The sequence below is a fragment of the Coregonus lavaretus genome (assembly GCF_964263955.1).
Source record: "Coregonus lavaretus genome assembly, chromosome: 17".
NCBI lineage: Eukaryota > Metazoa > Chordata > Actinopteri > Salmoniformes > Salmonidae > Coregonus > Coregonus lavaretus.
Window position 1 is genome coordinate 16,723,577 of NC_140004.1, and position 22,728 is coordinate 16,746,304.

The 22,728-nt window shown below is 43.1% G+C and overlaps 1 protein-coding gene across 2 annotated transcripts; it reads right to left on the reverse strand.

The window, feature by feature from the left end:
• Nucleotides 1-505: 505 nt before the first annotated feature.
• LOC311144878 (GDP-L-fucose synthase-like) lies at nt 506-8,972 on the reverse strand. Of its 2 annotated transcripts, XM_084181045.1 has the most exons (11): nt 8,847-8,972; nt 7,755-7,917; nt 7,100-7,214; nt 5,663-5,791; nt 5,308-5,381; nt 3,045-3,178; nt 2,822-2,886; nt 2,660-2,726; nt 2,479-2,558; nt 2,071-2,170; nt 506-1,836 (listed from the first exon to the last, which is right to left on the reverse strand). In XM_084181045.1, the coding sequence occupies exons 2-11, from the start codon at nt 7,907-7,909 to the stop codon at nt 1,781-1,783; spliced, it is 975 nt and encodes a 324-aa protein (XP_084037171.1). In that variant the 5' UTR covers nt 7,910-7,917; nt 8,847-8,972; the 3' UTR covers nt 506-1,780. The 2 variants fall into 2 exon arrangements, with proteins under 2 accessions (XP_084037171.1, XP_084037170.1); XM_084181044.1 differs by lacking the exons at nt 7,100-7,214; nt 7,755-7,917; nt 8,847-8,972 and adding an exon at nt 6,558-6,700.
• Nucleotides 8,973-22,728: the final 13,756 nt, after the last annotated feature.

Below are 22,728 nucleotides of genomic sequence, written 5' to 3' on the forward strand. Positions count from 1 at the left end.
GTCAAATCTACTAATGGCACATCTGATCGTCTATTAATGGCATGATTAGTGGCAGATCCCAAACTGATCTTGGTTTCCTCAGTGTTATCGTCAAACCCTGTTGACATTAGAAACTGTCGTGACTCCTAAAAACCTGCTTCTTCCGCTCATGTTTCTACGATTGAGTGATTGTATTTTTTACAATGACATGGAGCGACAGCGATGTCATAAATCTCAAAATTCTTCAGGAAGTTGACTTTATATTACAGTGTCTGATGGCTCTACATAGGTAGGCCTATTCTTCTAGTTTATGTTCATCCCAGATAAATCACATGGTGTGTCTATCTTCTTTTAATACAAACCAGTATTATTATCTGCAGTGTCTGGACCAAGGCCAGTGAATGATGAGAAACAGTTGGCTCCAATGATTAGATCCAGGCTACTTTACTGTAGGCTTATACTTGTTGTTTTGTAGTGAGAAATACAGTATCACTCTCCTCAACGACTCTGACACCTCATTCTTACATCAAGAAAAAGCCCTTTAATATTTTTGTCAATATTCAATCACAAATAGATCATACACTTCAACTATATATTTTAGATATTGAAATAAAAATGTGATATATTTGAGTGTAAACACATTACCCTGCAGTATTGCTCATAGTAACTGGTAGTCATAGGTGATCAGGTGGCTGGACCGTTTCAGCCACCGTCAGGGAAGGACATAATCAGGGACTGACCTTAAGGGTTGCCCTATTGCCTGGAGCAAGTGAACTGAGCAGTCGGGCAAGTTGAACCTGCTCTGAGTAGACCTAGCCTAAAATTGATCATTCTGGTTCATCCCCATTGTTTAAGTGAAAGACGGACAATTTATGGCATTTATGGCCGCCGGAAAAGTTGAACCTGCTCTGTGGTTGCCCCATTAGGCAGGTGATTTTTTAAAGCTGAATTTCAGTAGCCTAACATAGGGGCTACACTGGGGCTTTTTTGACCTGCTACACTGGAAGCGTAACTTTTGGTCAGGGCGAGCAGAGCGCCAGCCAATACTATATCCTATTGCTCTCGGGTGTGAGCTGTGCTTTGAAATCTAAGTCTCCCCCAGAGCTGGTACAATTACAACCAGGTTGTCGGAGGGTCTCACGCTCTGCAAAAGTTACGCATCCAAACAGATTTTTCTGCTTCCTAGCATGCTAGCAGATACCCATAGACTTCCAGTCATTGCACTAATGCTAGTTAGCATTGGCTCACGAAACTACCTCTAAGTTCCTTTATACTGGACATAGAGACATAAAAATGGTATCCACAAGTTCAACTAACTCTGGGGAAGTAGATAAAGTGCCTCATTGCCAAAATCCCCAAGTATCCCTTTAATTGATCATTTTGCGTGTAAACAACTACATAAACATTTTCTGGCAAGTGACAATAATCATCAGGCAACCACCAAAAATATACTGCTGTCCGATGGACAAGAGCCTTTCAGACCTTAATGTCAATCCCTGACATCAACGGTGCAAATAGAGGAGAGGATCCAAAATTGCTTCCAGACAGTGCTGGGGAGAACAACAAGGTGGGGTATACCTGCCTCCACTTTCACAGAGATTGTGAGTGCTGTGTGCCTTTCCTTCATGACCACTGATCTGACAGAAATTAACCGGCCATATGGTGAAACCTATCCAGAACGTTCACTTATCAGTTGACATGAAGGAAAGGACACAAGAGAAGGAAGGCACAGTAGTAGTATTGGGACGTAGCCCTAGTCTTTTTCATTAAACAATCTTCATGTCTCTATCTTCATTGGTCTTCATGTTCGGGCTATGTCGTAGTTGTTCACGAACCAATCACAGGTCTTCTTGATACCTGTAGGGGAGGAGAGACACAATCTGTCATATATGGATACTGTGCATTTTGGAAGAGTGGTTTAATTACCATGAACGTTCCTTTCATCATAATCATAAAACTATTGATAACCGGATAGGTATCAAATATCATGTGGTAATGTGTCAGTGTTATTTACAAGGCAACTAATTCCCACTACAATATTGAGTTGTTTTCTGGACAGAAAATGCATCCCTCAGTGTTTTGATCTCTGACCTTCAGAGAGCGGCGTGAAGGTGAAGTCAGGGAGGTAGCGTCGCAGCTTGGCATTGCTGGCCGTCTTCTTCATCTGACCGTCTGACTTGCTGGTGTCGAACTGATGTCAGGGGTCAAGGGTCACAATAGGCAAAGGACAGGGAGATTACATAGTTACAGTACAACAGATATGGGGGGTAGCCAGCCCGAGTGGGCTTTTAACCTACTACAACTGTAAGTCTGTCAGTCCAACAGGTGTAATGAACCTCTAGATGTGGTTGCTGGTGTTGTACTAAGGATTCTACTAGATTGGCTCTAGACACTGATCTAAGGTCAAACTTGAGGTTTGGATTTGGGGAGGATATGCTGATCCTAGATCTGTGCCTGGGGGCAACTCCTATCAGGAGTATACAGCCTATGGAAGGATACAACTATTTGACCTTTGAAGTCCAGGGCATCTGCAATCATATCTACGGTGTCCTTGATGGGGAGCTCCTCCTCCTCCCCCACTGTGAGAGACAAGTGTCAAAGGAGATTGGTCCAGTTGCATACTGTACACACACACATTGACTGATCACCCACCCACCCACACACACCATGTTGGACTCACCAGAGAGAATGATGGGGTCAATCTCATCATACTCCCGCAGCACCCAGAGGAACAGACGCGCTACATCCTGAGAGAACACACACACACACACTGATGTAATGCATACACACACATATCTGACATGCACTGACACACACACACAGAGTAATTCACTAAACCTACCAGAGAGTAGATGAATTGTCTCCTGGGTGTTCCGGAGCCCCACACCTGTAGAGGGGTTCCCTCCTCTGTCAGAAGGAGAGTAGAAAGGAGTAAGTGTGTGTGTGTGTGTGTGTGTGTGTCTGTGTGTGTGTGTGTGTGTGTGTGTGTGTGTGTGTGTGTGTGTGTGTGTGTGTGTGTGTGTGTATTTGCGTGAGTGCGTACAAGTAGTGTGTGTGTTACTTACTTTTAGCAGCATGTGTCTTGTGCATGAGTGCCGACAGCACGTGACCATTTTCAAAGTTGAAGTTGTCATAGGGACCATACACGTTAGTCGGGATTACGGCGGTGTAGCGACGCCCATGCTGTGCAAAGTATCCCCTGTTGTCAATCAAGCCCACACACACATACAAACACAAACACACACACACACACACACAATCATGTTGTGGTTTGAACATTTAAAGACCCACTCCAGCTATTTTTTTACTTTCCCGTTGAAAAACAATATTCCAAGTATACATACAGTAAAAGGTACACACCCTTAAGGGTAAAAACATATATTTTTTGCAAAATGGTGTTTTTTTCAACACAATGGCAGGAGTTGGCAAGTCAAGGGGTTGGGATGATGGAAAACGGCTGTGTTTATTTTCCCTTTTGTACTATTTGCACATCATTACAACACTGTATATAGACATAATATGACACTTGTAATGTCTTTATTCTTTTGGAACTTTTGTGAGTGTAATGTTTACTGTTAACTTTGTATTGTTTATTTCACTTTTGTTTATTATCTATTTCACTTGCTTTGGCAATGTAAACACATGTTTCCCATTCTAATAAAGCCCCTTAAATTGAAATTGGATGCACACTGATGTCATTGGCCTTCCCCCTTGCTTCCCAGAACAATAGAAGAGCAATAGAGGACAAAAGAGGAAAGGCCCACCCCCCACTTCCCAGCTAGCATATTTGGTTCCTTGGAAGTTGTGGGAACCTACGTTTTTGGTTTCCCATTGGTTCTGGGAACAAAGCCATAAGTTTCCTGACCGGTGAAACTGACATTTTTTAAACGTTCTGAAAACGAAAGTGAAAATGTTGCCTGTTTTGGGAACATTCATTTTTTGGTTGCAGGGAAGTTATGAGAACGTTTTCCTATGGTTCCCTGAAAGTTTTCCTGGGAGGTTTTATTAATGTTCTGAGAACAGAAATTATAGGTTATTTGAAGGTAATTAAATAACGTTCTGAGAACATGTTTCAATAAAACTTTTAATAACACTGCTATGATAGGTTAATTGTTTTGAACACCAAGCACAGATGGGACACATGGAAATGTATTTGCTTAGGCATTAATCATGCAAACACATCTCTTTTTTATTGTGGCACGGACCCAGTGAGATTTGAACCTTTGAACCTTCTGTTTGCAATCTATGGAATTAGTCAACTGCGCCACCAGGATTTAGCTAGCATGCCATATTTTGTAACTTATACAAAGCTGTTCATTTTAGTCTATTCAAACAGATCCCATTTCAAATGAAACAAGCACTCATAAAGATCAGGTGTGGCCAATTAGTGAGTGGGGCCAACATACCTGAACTCACTTAACAAGATAGAGGATAGAGAGTTTTGTTGACGCTGAGAACAGAATGTATATGTTTATAAATAACATTCTTAGAACGTTCTTGTGGTTTTTATGGAAAGTTTTCTTAATGTTCTGAGAATATGACTAAATCGAACCTTGAGGAAACCTGTTACTTTTTTAAAAAATGTTTTGTTTACTTAGTAAATATTTTCTTAATTCTATTTTCAAAAAACTGCATTTTTGGTTAAGGGCTTGCAAGTAAGCATTTCACGGTAAGGTCTACACCTGTTGTATTCGGCGCATGTGACAAATACATTTTGATTTGATTTGCTGAAGTACTGAAATTCCCACAGAAGAATGTTGTTTCTTAATGTTCTCTGAACAATTTGAGAACATTACTTTAAATAGAACCATGAGGAAACCTGTAGGAAACGTTATGCTGAAGTACTGAAATTCCCACCTAAGAAACATATGGTTCTCAGAAATGTATGTGCTAGCTGGGTATCCTGCACGATTCCCAGAACATTGTCGGAAGGTTATAATGAAAATAAACATTGGACAACCACGCTCTCACCAAGCTCTAAGAAACATATGGTTCTCAGAACTTTATGTGCTAACTGGGTTGTGTCATGTAATGAGGGACCTGTACCAGCTACTGAAATGCACCTTTTGTTAAGTAAATCAGGTGATAAATGAGGTGCTAGGGAGGCTGGAGTGGGTCTTTAAACTGTGTGCTAATGTAATATAATATAATATAATATGCCATTTAGCAGACGCTTTTATCCAAAGCGACTTACAGTCATGCGTGCATACATTTTTGTGTATGGGTGGTCCCGGGGATCGAACCCACTACCTTGGCGTTACAAGCGCCGTGCTCTACCAGCTGAGCTACAATGTACCTGCACAGGTAACCGATTAGTCACCAGCTCACCTGTTCTGAATATCAATCATTCTTTTGGCATGTGAGTAGCCAAAGTTTGAGTCGTGTGGAGGCCCATTGTGGATCTGTGTGAAGGGGAGGAAAGCATGAGTGATCATACACCAGCTTTTCTTAAAAATCACATTTTGAAGGGCCAGAGGTTCCCAAACATACAGTAGTTATACTGTCACTGGGCACATAGGCTTCCTATACTGTTGATCTCCTTCTTTTGACTAGGGCCATTAGGGCTCTGGTCAAAAGTAATGCACTATATAGTGAATTGGGTGCCATGCGATGCAACCCTAGTATTTTAGTATTAAACTCAACATGCTCTCATTGATAGGGTCTTATTGGTTGTTCAACTCACCATGCTCTCATCGATAGGGTAGGTGGTCTTGTCAGGAAAGATGCAGCTGGACAGGCAGGACACCACCTTGATGACGCCCATTTCGTGAGACGTCTGCAGCACGTTGTCATTGATGCGAAGGTTGTCCCTCTGTGAAGGCAAAACACTGTGGTCTCAATTCAATCAAACCCGTATTACGGCTTTACACAATAACTTGTTTTCCCACAAATGAATTCAAAGAATGCATTTGGATACTGTGATAACAAGCTCCCCTGTAAACTCTCCTCACAGATGGATGAATACCCTTTCGGAATAAGATTAAGAAGTGTGGCAACAAAGTCACTGTGTAAACTTCGCTTTGACAAGTTCAACTAAATGTCAGCCTAGATTGTTGCCCAGCCAGTATAGTAATAAATTATGTATCATTAAGGCAAAATGTTGGGAAATGTCAAAAGTAAAATATAGTAAACATGATTGACATTTTATAAGTCCAGATGCATGTTTAAATAAGGAATATAGTCAATACAATGTGTAAACATGCTTTAATGAATGTATGCATTTTATTTTTTAAAGTGTCTGAGCCACGTCACCAATATAATGAGATAAGGGGAAGAGAAATGTGTTGTTGGACTTTGAAAGATAATAGTGGCATGGCAGTTAAAGAAGTTAATCAGTAGCTTTGGGAAGTAGCTTTGTAAGCTATGTATACATGACTGTGCATTTGTGTGTTATATAAGAGATCTCTAAGCAAAAGAGAGACAGTTGTACAATGGAGCAAGCTCGGCTTTATTATGCAATAAAGTCTAATTATTGGATTCACAAGCTCCGGTCTCTTGAGAAATATCTTTAAGTTGACTACTTTTCAGTCAAATATTTCTACGACACCAGGCAAACATGGACATTTATATTTAGTTACAGTCAACCGGTAGCTAGATAAAACAAACCATTTCACGGCAATGCTGTGACAACAAACGTACTGAACAACACAAAACAAACACACTGTATATGACATAACTACACAGAACAAATACAGTACACACAAATATTTTGTCATATAGTATGTTTCGATGTATCGGTTTTGTGTCATTCAATATTATACTAGGCTATGGGACCAAAAGTCACTGATCTGAACAAAATACTCGACAGAATTGAACACAGAAACGGACCGACCTTTGGACAGTTCAGGCAAAATGCCAGATGGGCTGGTTCCATCTTCAGCCCATCGGCTTGTCTAAATTGGGGGTTTTGTACAGAATGATCATTATTTGGTTAACAATTGGGGCCTCTAGGTTAAAAAATGGGCCAGTGTGGGAGCTTTGAGGAAAAAAATGGTCCGGTGAGTTAGAAATGCCCGGTCCGAATTTCTAGTCCCATCCCTGATTGAACAAATGTACTTTAGGACTGAAACATATAGCCTAGGTATTGAAACACACTGGGTAGTTAGATAATGAATCTCACCAGAAAGTGTAGGTTCTCCTTCATGTGAAGGTAGAGTCCTCCCACCTTGGCAGCCAGGTGGATGACATGGGTGGGCCGATACTTCTTAAAAACTGCTATTGTCTGTTGTAGATCTCTGGCAGAACATTGTACAACTGTCATCATTCATCATCATCATCATCCTATTTAATGGAAAACACATCAATCTCATAAAAGTATGCATGCACAAATGTAATTAGCTAAACATTTAATGTGGTTCCAACAGGAACTATATAGAAACTCTACCTATATACTGTATCTATCCATCAATCCATCTATCTATAGAATTGAATAGAAAATAATTGAATAGTAGAGAATATAATAATTTTTCCAGGAGTGAACTTCTTTTTTGGACTTCTTTTATCCATTTCGTTTCTGTTGGAACCACAAAACCAGTCCCAGAAGCAAAAGGGTCATAACAGGAATTTACAAATATTTAAACCAGGGTTTCATACAGTGCAACGTGACATACATTTCCTATAGAAATATGTTATGTAGAACAGACATGCTGGTGTTTCTCGGGCATGTAGACTATGGGATCATGGCATCTCTATATAGATTAGGTCATTTTTATCTGGAACGACCAAGCCTCAGACCAGCTCTGCTGAGAATATGAGGTTTATGTGACATAACTTACACGAGGTTGGCTTCTTTGGAGCAGAGGAAGGTCCACTGTTCGCCCTCGAGACAGCCGCCTTCTTGTTTCACCACGTGCTCGATGGCCTTCCCGACCAATCCGGATCCGCCCGTGACGAGCACGCGCATCGGCGCAGCCTTAGTCTGCGAATCCATCTCTCACTCTGATCAAAGAAAGCTAACTTTTATTTTTCAGGTGTGATATTCACATAACGCTATTACGATGAAGCCCTAAGCAAAGTAGGCTGATACGAATGACAGTGTGATCATGGCCCTATTTATAGCCCACATTAAAACGTAATAATGATGATAATACAAAACTAAGAATAGTTATACATTTAGGCTAATAAGGAATTAATAACATGCTATACATCAAACGCAAGTTGAAAACGTATTAACACACTTTTCGTTTCGTTTACGATTTCGTTGTAGCCTATTTGTTTAACCATGGAGACTACTTTATTGTATTTATTTCCTGTCTACATTTAATGACTTTTTTATTTTGAAATAAATTCAATTTGGCATATTAAATATTAAGCTCAAGAGTCCAAAACGGAATGAATTGCATTATGATAATGTTAATTTTAGCAAAAGGACAAATAGCTTAAGCCAATACCGACAGATACAGTATTTGATTTTTCAAATTAAAAATATGTGTTTAATCGAAATAATGGTTAGGCTCATTAGGCTTATATTACAAAATAGTATATTACAACATCAGATGATCATATAGGCTACACCACTGACATTATTTTAGCAACGCAAACAAGAGTAGGCTAAAAGTAGCCTATACGAAGTTTGACGAAATAAAATGTCTAGGCCTACTATTTTAAATAAAAATAATGTGTTGAAGTCAAAAGCACCCATTCATTCAACAAAAGAAAAAAGGCCTATAAATAGGATTCATAGGCCAAATATTAATGAAGGCAAACATTTCAAATATGAATGAAGGCAAAACATTTCAAATATTAATCCGCATAGTTTATGTGGGCTATTTAGAATTATAATCAATCAAATGTTTTACTCGGCAAGACCCTCATGTTATTTAAATATGTATCTCATCAATACACAAAGTTAATGTATGAATTCAAACCTGTAAAATGTTTCGTTAGGATTGTCCTCCTCGAATAAAGTCAGTATTAGATCCTATTTCTGTACGCTGAAGAATATAAATGAGGTCTAGGCTATCTCTCTTGTCTTGCGCACTAAACATGTCAATAGTAAAGCCGCAGGCGCAAGGTGCGGTCGCTCTTATAGGCTACCTGTGAGCTAGCTACACCCTTAGAAAAAAAGGGTTATACTGAGTGCAGTAGCCTTACAGGTGACATCATGTGCAGCGAATCTGACGATCCCAGTTTCTCGCACCATCTCAGGTACCACATTAAGAAAATACCAGGACTGTTAAAATAGGTTTGCTGAAAAAAAAAAGTTTTCCCCACCATAAATGTAATAACACTTCCGTCTGGTAAATGTATAGGCGATTTTAACGCATTTATGGTGTTGACTCTATATTGCAATGTTTTATGGCGTTGTACCAGGTCCGCACTACATAACATCAGTATAGCCTTCTCAAACATTTTGATAAAACCATATCAAATCATTCCATAATTAAAATATACTGACACAAGTAGATCAATTGTATTTATTTATTTTACTTTCTTTGTTTCACAACTGCAGCATTGTATCCAACATAGGGCTATATAGGCAGGTGCGTAACTTGCGGGGGGGGGGGGGGGGGGGGGGGGTGCTAAGCCTATGTCAGATACAGTGAGTGTAATTATCTCTGAGTGTAATTTGCTCAATATAAGGAGTTGAGAAATAAAGTTGACATCATTAGAAATAATATATCTCCCTCTTTTATGCTGTAGGTATGTAATACAACATTTTAAAAAATCATGATATTATCATAAGGTGCCAGATTACGTTTAAACCAAGTATTTTTCTGCATGTCTAAGCATACTTCTTGACCTGTCTGTATCCTCCTGAAAAGTGGTTCTGTTTATTCTTTTTATTTTATTTTAACAACTTAACCCTATTTTTCCATTTTGCAACTTGAGTCTGATAATTATCTGTATAAAACAGTTAAACTGATAATACTTGTGGAACATAAAAATACTTGCTTGTTAAATGTTTCCAGTTGAAAAATAATATCCAGAGCAACTTACAATAGTGAGTGTATACATTTTCATACTGGTCCCCGTGGGATTCGAACCCACAACCCTAGCATTGCAAGCGCCATGCTCTACCAACTGAGACACATCATCACATCACATCATCACAAACCAATTGATGTCGCAGTGTACTCAATTACTGTTTTGTGCATTTTTTTCTTCATGCTGATGGAAAGTCTACAGGTACAAATAGATGACCAGCATATGTACAATACAGTATTTACATTTAGTGGTTTGTAAGTATGGTAAATTAATACTGCACAAAAAGTGGTTGTTTTCCATGTTATACTCCTGAGTGGCGCAGTGGTCTAAGGCACTGCATCGCGGTGCTAACTGTGCCACTAGAGATCCTGGTTCGAATCCAGGCTCTGTCGCAGCCGGCCGCGACCGGGAGACTCATGGGCGGTGCACAATTGGCCCAGCGTCGTCCAGGGTAGGGGAGGGAATGGCCGGCAGGGATGTAGCTCAGTTGATAGAGCATGGCGTTTGCAACGCCAGGGTTGTGGGTTTGATTCCCACGGGGGGGGGGGCAGTATAAAAAAAATGTTAGAATATATGTATTCACTAACTGTAAGTCGCTCTGGATAAGCGCGTCTGCTAAATGACTAAGTAAATGTAAAAATGGATAGGATAAAGTAATCCTTCTACCCCCCCCTTACCACACCCCCCCAAAATATAATAATAATAATATTGTAAAGTGGTTATCCCACTGGCTATAAGGTGAATGCACCAATTTGTAAGTCGCTCTGGATAAGAGCGTCTGCTAAATGACGTAAATGTATTTGATCAATACAAATATTTAATTTGTTGTGGCTGTTTTGGGTCTTTGTCCATAACTTTACACCTTTTGATGTAAATGTTTGAGGACAAGGTTTTGCTTTCTGGATTACATTAGAATGACGATCACAGAGAAAGGGACAGGGCAACAACTTTTACAATTCCAACTATTGAATCCTACAAGATGCTGTTCTTAATTATAAAACAACCTTTTCTGCCAAAGCAGAGATGCAGATTTTTTTTTATTTGCCTGTTCTACAGAAGTCTATATGGTCTGCTAATACATCTTCTTTGTGCATGACACAAGTAATTTTTCCAACAATTGTTTACAGACAGATTATTTCACTTATAATTCACTGTATCACAATTCCAGTGGGTCAGAAGTTTACATACACTAAGTTGACTGTGCCTTTAAACAGCTTGGACAATTCCAGAAAATGATGTCATGGCTTTAGAAGCTTCTGATAGGCTAATTGACATCATTTGAGTCAATTGGAGGTGTACCTGTGGATGTATTTCAAGGCCTACCTTCAAACTCAGTGCCTCTTTGCTTGACATCATGGGAAAATCTAAAGAAATCAGCCAAGACCTCAGAAAAAGAATTGTGGACCTCCACAAGTCTGGTTCATCCTTGGGAGCAATTCTCAAATGCCTGAAGGTACCACGTTCATCTGTACAAACAATAGTACACAAGTATAAACACCATGGGACCACGCAGCCGTCATACCGCTCAGGAAGGAGACGCATTCTGCCTCCTAGAGATGAACGTACTTTGGTGCGAAAAGTGCAAATCAATCCCAGAACAACAGCAAAGGACCTTGTGAAGATGCTGGAGGAAACAGGTACAAAAGTATCTATATCAACAGTAAAACTAGTCCTATATCGACATAACCTGAAAGGCCGCTCAGCAAGGAAGAAGCCACTGCTCCAAAACCGCCATAAAAAAGCCAGACTACGGTTTGCAACTGCACATGGGGACAAAGATCGTACTTTTTGGAGAAATGTCCTCTGGTCTGATGAAACAAAAATATAACTGTTTGGCCATAATGACCATCATTATGTTTGGAGGAGAAACGGGGATGCTTGCAAGCCGAAGAACACCATCCCAACCGTGAAGCACGGGGGAGGCAGCATCATGCTGTGGGGGTGCCTTACTGCAGGAGGGACTGGTGCACTTCACAAAATAGATGGCATCATGAGGAAGGAAAATTATGTGGATATATTGAAGCAACATCTCAAGACATCAGACAGGAAGTTAAAGCTTGGTCGCAAATGGGTCTTCCAAATGGACAATGACCCCAAGCATACTTCCAAAGTTGTGGCAAAATGGCTTAAGGACAACAAAGTGAAGGTATTGGAGTGGCCATCACAAAGCCCTGTCCTCAGAACATTTGTGGACAGAACTGAAAAAGCGTGTGCGAGCAAGGAGGCCTACAAACCTGACTCAGTTACACCAGCTCTGTCAGGAGGAATGGGCCAAAATTCACACAACTTATTGTGGGAAGCTTGTGGAAGGCTACCCGAAACGTTTGACCCAAGTTAAACAATTTTAAGGCAATGCTACCAAATACTATTGAGTGTATGTAAACTTCTGACCCACTGAGAATGTGATGAAATAAATAAAAGCTGAAATAAATAATTCTCTCTACTATTATTCTGACATTTCACATTCTTCAAATAAAGTGGTGATCCTAACTGACCTAAGACAGGGAATTTTTACTAGGATTAAATGTCAGGAATTGTGATAAACTGAGTTTAAATGTATTTGGCTAAGGTGTATGTAAACTTCCGAATTCAACTGTATATATACAGTGCTATGAAAAAGTATTTTTCTAATTTTCTCTACTTTTGCATATTTGTGATACTGACCCGTCCCGCCAGTTCGTGGTGGAGGCCGATGCTTCAGATGTCGGAGTGGGTGCGGTCCTGTACCAGCGTTCGGCCCTGGACCTCAAGTTACATCCCTGCGCCTTCTTCTCCCATCGCCTCAACACCACAGAGAGGAATTACGATGTGGGGAACCGTGAGCTTCTCACGGTGAAGATGGCATTGGAGGAGTGGAGGCACTGGCTGGAGGGGGCGGAACATCCGTTCATTGTGTGGACAGACCACAAGAACTTGGAATATCTCCGTACCGCCAAGCGTCTCAATTCCAGACAAGCTAGGTGGGCTCTGCCTTTCACCCGGTTCAACTTCTCCCTCTCATACCGACCGGGATCCAAGAATGTCAAGCCAGATGCACTGTCACGCCACTATAGCCCCGCGGCTACAACCCCGGAATCCGAGACCATCCTTCCCACCTCGTGCTTGGCGACGGCACTCAGGTGGGGAATAGGGAAGGAGGTCTGGGTGGTGCAGCATTCCCAGCTGAACCCCAGGGGTGGCCCAGATAACCAGATGTTTGTTCCTGACGCTGTCCGCTCTTCGGTCCTGGAGTGGGCCCACTCCACCAGGCTTGCCTGCCACCCGGGCTCCCGTCGGACCCTGGCCTTTGTGCGACAACGTTTTTGGTGGTCTACCATGGTTCCTGACGTCTCCACGTTTGTCACCAACTGCACGATCTGTGCGCAGAAAAAGACTCCTCAGCAAGCTCTGGCTGGTCTCCTCCAACCTCTGTCTGTTCCTCACCGTCCCTGGTCTCACATATCCCTAGACTTTGTCACTGGTCTTCCCCCGTCTGATGGCACACCGCCTTCCTGACAGTTGTGGCCCGGTTTTCCAAAGCCGCCCACCTCATTCCTCTCCCCAAGCTACCCTCCGCCAAAGAGACGGCCCAGCTCATGGTGCAGCACGTCTTCCGGATCCATGGACTCCCATTGGACATGGTCTCCGACCGGGGTCCTCAGTTCTCTACCCTGTTCTGGAAGTCCTGTATTGTTATTTTTCATCACTACCTCCCCAAATTGGGAGTGGGTAATTTGCGCGCCTGCTGCCTTTCTTGGATGTGGTAGCCATTTCTCAGGCTCCCTCTGCGGAATCGAACCCTGATTCCCCGTTACCCGTGGTCACCATGGTAGGCACAGAAAGTACCATCGAAAGTTGATAGGGAAGACATTCGAATGAGACGCCAGTGCCACAAAGGGTCACCAAAAGTGGCCAGGGGCACCCGACAGCACCCTGTATGGTTTTTGGGTCTGATAAATGCAACCTGTCCCCAAAGGTCAGTAATTGTTTGCATATCTTAGCACTAGAATTGCCACAGTTGTCCAAGTAACATTGGAGTGATAAATGGAACCATAACTGATTTAATAAACCATTCACAGTTTCAATGTACCGACCATGTGTAATAAGACTTGCATTGCCTAATCTTTGGGACAAGAATATGGCAGGATCAATCATGTAGAGCGGGAGGGGGGGGGAAAGTCGCCAAAAGAGGCACGCCTGATGGGGGCCCTCCCAGGGTGGATGTGTCACGATCGTCTAATGAGGGAGACCAAGGCACAGCGTTGCGAGTGAACATATTCTATTTATTAAATGCTCACACGAACAAAACAATAAACAACGAATGCGTGACGTCTATGGTACAACACGAACACACACGAACAAAATCCCACAACCCGAAAGAAAAACAGACAGATTAAATATGGCTCCCAATCAGAGACAACCAGCCGACAGCTGACACTCGTTGCCTCTGATTGGGAGTCACACCGGCAAACATAGAAAATAGACAACCTAGAACACCCACCAAAGAAACAGAAAACATAGAATGAACACACCCTGGCTCAACATAATGAGTCCCCGAGCCAGGGTGTGACAGTACCCCCCCCTAAAGGCGCGGACTGCGACCGCGCCTAAATACGAGCAACAGGGGAGGGCTGGGTGGGCATTCCTCCTCGGCGGCGGCTCCGGCTCCGGGCTTGATCCCCACTTCCTCTCCAACCCCCCAAAGTACCCCTGGTCCTGTCTAGCCCCGCTGGCCGGAGCCGGACTGACGACAATCGCCCCTGGCTTGGTGCGTGGAACAGGAACGGACCGGACCGGGCTGACGATACACACCCCTGGAATGGTGCGTGGAGCAGGAATGGACCGGAATGGGCTGGCGACGCGCACCACAGACTTGGTGCGGAGAGCAGGAACGAGCCGGACAGGGCTGACGAAACGCACCACAGACTTGGTGCGGGGAGCAGGAACAGGCCGGGCCGGGCTGGCGACGCGCACCACAGGTTTGGTGCGGGGAGCAGGAACAGGCCGGGCCGGGCTGGCGACGCGCACCACAGACTTGGTGCGGAGAGCAGGAACGGGCCGGACCGGGCTGGCGACGCGCACCACAGGTTTGGTGCGGGGAGCAGGAACAGGCCGGGCCGGGCTGGCGACGCGCACCACAGACTTGGTGCGGAGAGCAGGAACGGGCCGGACCGGGCTGGCGACGCGCACCACAGACTTGGTGCGGAGAGCAGGAACGGGCCGGACCGGGCTGACGACACGCACCACAGGCTCGATGCGAGGAACAGGAACAGGCCGGACCGTACTGGGGACACACACCACTGGCCCTACGCAGGGATCAGGAACGGGCCGGACCGGACTGGTAACACACCCCAGTACCTCTCGCCGTGCCTCCACACTTTCCCTCTCCTCTGTGACCAGTGGCCCCCTTAACCTGGCGGCCTCCTCTTCACACCCGCTGGACCGCTCCCTCGCGGCCTCCTGCTGCCCCGTCGTCCACGTCGTGAGCCCCCCCCCTAAAAAAATTCTGGGGGTCTCTCCTCCCCGTGGGCCAGGCCTCCATCGTTCTCGCCCACCTCTCGCTCCTCTGTCTCCAACCCTCGTCACTCAGCTCCTCAATGGGCTTGACCCAGTCGAAGCTCTTGATCCATTGCTCCATAGACCAGCCTCTCTTCTCTTCACTTAGCGGGGCCCAGCCGAAACTCCTACTCCACTGATCCCAGGTCCTTCCTCTCTCCTCCTCACGCTGCTTGGTCTGGTACTGGTGGGATTTTCTGTCACGATCGTCTAATGAGGGAGACCAAGGCGCAGCGTTGCGAGTGAACATATTCTATTTATTAAATGCTCACACGAACAAAACAGTAAACAACGAATGCGTGACGTCTATGGTACAACACGAACACACACGAACAAAATCCCACAACCCGAAAGAAAAACAGACAGATTAAATATGGCTCCCAATCAGAGACAACCAGCCGACAGCTGACACTCGTTGCCTCTGATTGGGAGTCACACCGGCAAACATAGAAAATAGACAACCTAGAACACCCACCAAAGAAACAGAAAACATAGAATGAACACACCCTGGCTCAACATAATGAGTCCCCGAGCCAGGGTGTGACAGGATGACGTATGCCAATCTGTCAGGAGTGAAACTGGTAGGACAGACAGAGAGGGACCAAGGGGATGGATGGTCTAATGCAGGGAGTGAGAACCAGGAATGGGAGCACCACAGACAATATCTGCCTGCACCATCACTAGGGCCAGGTAAAATAACTAGACCCTCCCCAGGGGGCAGAGACAGACCCAGAGGTTGCTGGAGCAATGTTCACCTGCCAAAAGTGAGAAACCATGCTTGGGAGAATTAATACATAAATATTGCACTCATAATCACTAAAATCGTTCAAAATTGCAACAGGATACAAGTAGGTCTAACGCAAATAAGTGTTATTTGATGAAACATGAGTCTTAAAAGGTAATTATAGAAGTTTATTAATGGGATATACCATCTTCATGTCACACCAAGCGAAAAAAGCTGTCACACTGTTGGAAATCTCAGGCTGTATGGTCCATTTTGGGCCATTTTGTTAACAGTAAGCCTTCCATATGATTTCACCACAACATGTTTTCATTGCTTTTTATACTTCAATTGTCAAAAAAGTATTATTATTTTCATATATACATTAAAAAGGCATCACACCAAAGGACTAAGAAACTGACTCCTTTTATCGCAATGGCAGAGAAGTGAACTATTTCTGATAAAGCTTACAATCTGTTCAGGCCATGTGCTCTTCTGTACTTCCTCATTGCAAGAGAACTCTCCCCAGCTCAATGGTGCCCAAATGTTTTCTCATTATTTAATCACAGAATTGTGTCACTCACACCGAGTGGACATTGTTTTTAGGGACAAAATGTAATCAATCAAAACCTTTGAAATAATTTGGAAATATCATGAATAGACTTGGGGACTATTGTTTTTTAAATAAACTTGTGTTATGACTAAAAGAGTATAGCTGAAGGGAATTTTATAAATGTTTTCATTAATTTACTTAAGTTCAAAGTTCCACCAACTTACCTGGGACAGTCACACCATTGGAAAATTGTCACGTTTGGTTCAACATTTTAAGAAAACAAATAATAGGCTACATTGCATGAATATACTCATGATCCCAGTAAAGAAACAAAGCTTTTAGTATTATATCACAATTTTAGCCAATTTAAGTACAGTTATATTTGTGTTTGCCATCATGGACAAAAAAAAGGGGCATCATGTCAACTACCCATATTCTTTCTTGAACCAAATGCTCCAAAACATCCTATCAAAATCAAATCAAATTTTATTTGTCACATGCGCCGAATACATGTGTAGACCTTACCCTGAAATGCTTAATTACAAGCCCTTAACCAACAATGCAGTTTAAGAAAATAGAGTTAAGAAAATATTTACTAATTAAACTAAAGTAGAAAATGAAAAATAAAAGTAAATAAAACAAGTAACACAATAAAATAACAATAATGAGGCTATATACAGGGAGTACCGGTACTGAGTCAATGTGCGGGGGTACAGGTTAGTCGAGGTCATGTGTACATGTAGGTAGGGATAAAGTGACTATGCACAAGAACAGCAGCACTCCGGGTCCAGAGTTGGAGGCTCCTCTGGTGATGCTGGTGGAGGCTCTCTGTGAACTTCACTGTCCTGAGGCTATCCAGGGTTTAGCTGCCTGGAGTCTCACCAACACTGGCAAGAGTCTGGCTTGGGTCAGCTCTGTGGCACTACAGGCTGAGGGCCGGTAAGGAAAACATCCCTGTGTGTGAAAGTGGAGGCCACTCTTGGGTTTCAAACCAAGCTTAGCATCTTAAAGGGGCAATTCTTGAAGAATATTACTTATAATGCCTCATGAGCGTAGTTCCTCCTGCCATACCCCATCAGAACCCAAAATATAAGCTTGTTTTACACAGATGTTTTGCAACAAAGTAAATGTAAACAAACACTATATAGCTTCACCATGGTTACAACTAGAATGTTGCTCTATGATGTCAACTGTAGCTCAGTTGGTAGAGCATGGCGCTTGCAACGCCAGGCTTGTGGGTTCGATTCCCACAGGGGCCAGTATGAAAAATGTATGCACTCACTAACTGTAAGTTGCTTGCCTTGCGGTAGCAGAGAGAACAGCCTATGCACCGTCTGTTCTGCATTCTGTTTCCTGCAAGCCTGCTGCTAGATGCCACTAGTCAGTCGCTTACCACCGCAGCTGTAGCCAAAATGCAAGCTGTAGTGTACACTCTGGTAATGGAAGGAATCTGGTAATAATCTTGAGTTAAGCTATGAGCCATGGTCGGAAGATACTAGTTTACGCCTGTGATACATTTGTATTGATCCGGTAGGTCGAGAAGGGTGTAATTGCAGACCGCAATTAGGGGTGTTTTCTGATATCGGGGTTTCTTGATATCAAGTTACACCCATTGATGCTCGTCATTGGTCCGTGGCCATTTTTTTCTGTAGCATTGTAGCTAAGCCTAACCCTAACCCTTTTCCTAACCTTAACCTCATTCTCCTAACCTGCCACGCTAATTCACCTAACCTGCCACATTCATTTTCCTAACCTGCCACGTAAATTATCCTAACCTGCTATGTAAACAAATAATCTGTGTCGAGAAACCATCAGTCTCCTAACACCGTAACTGAACATGTTACGCCCCTGAAAAAGGGGAGAAATAATCACGAGAGTGATGCAGTTGTTTCCTCACTGAAAACTTTAGTATAATCCTTTTACAAAATACCACATTTTACAGAACAACAGATCTACAGGAACCAGAGTTTTGTAGGGTACAAAGCTTATTCAAGTCACAACAGCATAAACTGTAATTCACTAAAACATATACAAATGTTTCAATATAACTGTCAAACACAAAGTAGCTTTAGCTCAGTAACCCATAACTACATTTATCAACCATGTCAACAAAGTATTCGAAACACATTATACAAATAACCCCAAATATATTATTAACAGCGCACATGTTCATTCACAATTAGCATAAAATGGCAGCTACTCTCAGTACGAAGCTAATCTTCGCTGCAACCAAGCAGATTTCACTCACACACACACCTAATAACTCTCTTCAACTTAACTCTAACTTACTCAAGATGTTACTAACACATACCTTAAACTCTCTTGACATGTTAGCAAGTTATTACATTCAAATTAACTCGTTTTATATCAATAACGTACCTGAAAAAGGGGAGAAATAATCACGAGAGTGATGCAGTTGTTTCCTCACTGAAAACTTTAGTATAATGAGGAAAAAAGACCGCGATTTCCCCAGAAAGTTGGGTGGAGACCAGAGCAATCGATCTCAGGCTCATAGATTAAGAGCATTTAGTAGATCACAGATTAACACTTTTACCCTTAAATTAGGCACCACAAAGTAAAGTAGTCAATATAACGTTTACATATTCCTCTTACAATATTTACCCTTTTACACTTGACGGATTTTAACACATTTATTAATTTTATCAATCTCTATGAACTAGTACTGGATGCATGATCTTTTTAACCTTAGATATTTTAAGATCCTTACATACCATGAACTTACTAATACTTTTTAGTGTATAACAGGCTATGAATATGTCCTTTAACCTGTCACACTCTCCCCGACAAAATAAATGTTGTCCCAACATTACCAATATTGTCTTCTTAAACAGTCTATAAGCACTGGACGTAGAAAATCCTCTTCTGTAAACTAGTCCTTGAGCAGAGGTCAAAGTTCACAGTTCAAATAGAACCAAGAAGTTATATTCACAGTCCATATCTGTTGACCAGCTGTATAAACAGTCCATAAGCAGTCTTTTCTCATACTATTGTCAACAGTCCATCAGTTTTAATGATCTATATGCATAGTCTGCTAATTGTCTCGTGAAAGTCTGTGAAATCAGTCAGTAGTCCATGGTCAAACATGTCAACTCTGTCTGTGGCCTCAAGTTTGCTGAAGTCCATACATGTAGGGTGGCTGAAGGTAATATCCCTGTAGTGATGGCAGCCATGGAACCAGTCCTGGTGCAGGGTAGACAGGGAACAACTGTGGCTGTGGCTGGATACTGTAGCAGGAAGGGATACCAAGCTGATCATAGGTGATACGTCTTGGAGGGTGTCTCTCTCTTTGTGGCAGCTGGTAAGCTGGTTCCTCAGGTTCAGCAGCAGCAGTTAATGAAGGAAAGGCACTTAGTGGACGATCATCAGGCACATTTTCAGCAGGCAAGTTCATCTCCTCAGCAGGCAGTTCTTTAACTGTTGTTTTCTCCTCCAGCTGATTTTCAACAAGCGGCTGTGCTGGTAGCATATCAGGAACTGGCACCGCCACTGTTTGTTTCACTGGTGGGGGCCTGTTTTCCGACTCTCTCGCTGGTTCAGCATACCTCTCAGGTACTGTAGGAGATGTGGGGACCTGTAGCGGCTCATGATGAAGGTCATATTCATCCCCGCTGTCTTCATCAGAATCTAGAGGCTGTGATCCAGGCTGATGTCTCTTTTTCTTACTTTTGTCATCTTTAGTCATTTCTGGTTGTCTCTCAAAAGGTAAGTGGTCACAGGACATGAGCAGGTTTCTGTGCAGGACCCTGGAGCGTCCCCTACCCTTTTCTGGTCTCAACTCATAAATCGGCAGGTCTGAACCCATTTGTCTCACTACTGTGTGAATTTGATCTTCCCAATAGTTACGGAGTTTGCCTGGTCCTCCTCTTGGTGTCAGGTTTTTAATCAGAACTCGCTCGCCAGGCTGTAGCACTGAACTCCTAACTTTAGTGTCATAGTACTTCTTACTTCTTTCAGCAGCTTTCTGAGCATTTTCATTTGCAATGGCGTATGCTTCTTCCATTCCTCGTTTCCAGATCTCCACGTAGTCTCGCTGGTTACTGGAACCTGCCTCTGTGCACAATCCAAAGAACATATCAACTGGAAGCCTGGGTGATCTCCCAAACAGAAGATAAAATGGTGAATAGCCAGTCACTTCGCAACGGGTGCAGTTATAGGCATAAACCAGTTTGTTTAGAGACTCCTTCCAGTTTGACTTTTGTGTCTCAGTTAGTGTCTTTAGCATTTGCAACAATGTTCTGTTCATTCGTTCCACTTGACCGTTCCCCATAGGGTGGTAGGGTGTTGTTCTGGACCCCGCCATGCCACTGAGTTTCTTTAACTGATGGAACAACTGATTTTCGAATTCTCCCCCTTGGTCATGGTGGATGCGGGAGGGGAACCCAAACTTCAGGGCAAAGTCATTGAAGATGAGATTTGCAGCAGTTTTTCCTGACTTTGATGTGGTGGCGTAGGCTTGAGTGAAACGTGTAAAATGATCAACAATCACGAGGATGTACTCATATCCCCCTTTGCATCTGTCGAGATGGAGGAAATCTATACATACCAGTTCAAATGGCTGTGTTGTCACAATGTTTGTCAGAGGAGCTCTTGTTTCATGGCCTGGCTTTTTCTGCTTGACACAGCTACAAGTTTTAGTCACATAGTGCTCGATGTCAGATTGCATATAAGGCCAGAAGAAGCGGTCACGTACTAGTGATACAGTGCGGTCAGTAACCTTGGTGTCCCATGTTATTGTGCAACTCTTCCATCACTTTACCTTTGTACTGCTCTGGTAGAACTAACTGCTTGCGGGCTGTAGTGATTCTGTAAAGAATACCATCACTGTCGATTGTCAATTTGTCCCATTCTCTGAATAGGCATTTTGTCTTTGGACTGAATTCCTTTTGCTCTTTAACTGGCGGTTTGGAACCAGACAGCTTGAAATCGAGCACAGGACGGATGACCGGATCAGACTCTTGTGCCTCTCTTATCCCCTCTTTTGGTATCGAGCTGATTGTTGCTGTAGTTGTCTCACCTTCAGCTGATACTGACATAGATGCAGCTGAAATTGACCAAGGCACAAAAGGCTCTTTCTGTACCTCTACTGCTTGTATCGTGGCGGCAATGGTGTCTGGTGGAAGCTCCTCAGAACATTCTCTCATCAGTGACTCTACATCCAGTGGCATCCTCGACAAAGCATCTGCATCACTGTTCTCTCTGCCTGGCCTGTACTTTATTGTAAAGTGGAAATCAGCCAATTCTGCAACCCACCTGGAAGTGGTTGCGTTCAGTTTTGCAGTAGACAGAATGTAGCTGAGCGGGTTGTTATCACTGTATACAGTGAAGGTCGGAGCATAGTATAAATAATCATGGAACTTATCAATCAATCAATCAATCAATTTTATTTTATATAGCCCTTCTTACATCAGCTAATATCTCGAAGTGCTGTACAGAAACCCAGCCTAAAACCCCAAACAGCTAGTAATGCAGGTGTAGAAGCACGGTGGCTAGGAAAAACTCCCTAGAAAGGCAAAACCTAGGAAGAAACCTAGAGAGGAACCAGGCTATGAGGGGTGGCCAGTCCTCTTCTGGCTGTGCCGGGTGGAGATTATAACAGAACCATGCCAAGATGTTCAAAAATGTTCATAAGTGACAAGCATGGTCAAATAATAATCAGGAATAAATCTCAGTTGGCTTTTCATAGCCGATCATTAGAGTTTAAAACAGCAGGTCTGGGACAGGTAGGGGTTCCATAACCGCAGGCAGAACAGTTTAAACTGGAATAGCAGCAAGGCCAGGCGGACTGGGGACAGCAAGGAGTCACCACGGCCGGTAGTCCCGACGTATGGTCCTAGGGCTCAGGTCTCTCAGTTGGCTTTTCATAGCCGATCATTTAGAGTTGAAAACAGCAGGTCTGGGACAGGTAGGGGTTTCGTAGCCGCAGGCAGAACAGTTGAAACTGGAATAGCAGCAAGGCCAGGCGGACTGGGGACAGCAAGGTGTCATCATGCCC

What these genes read in the sequence shown, in the direction of transcription:
- LOC311144878 (XM_084181045.1), bottom strand. Translation starts at nt 7,909, where the DNA reads ATGGATTCGCAGACTAAGGCTGCGCCGATGCGCGTGCTCGTCACGGGC. An exon ending in GACAATTCATCTACTCTCTG is followed by an intron (nt 2,727 to 2,821) that starts GTAGGTTTAGTG and finishes GTGTTCTCTCAG; the next exon opens with GATGTAGCGCGTCTGTTCCT. An exon ending in CTTCACGCCGCTCTCTGAAG is followed by an intron (nt 1,837 to 2,070) that starts GTCAGAGATCAA and finishes CCTCCCCTACAG; the next exon opens with GTATCAAGAAGACCTGTGAT.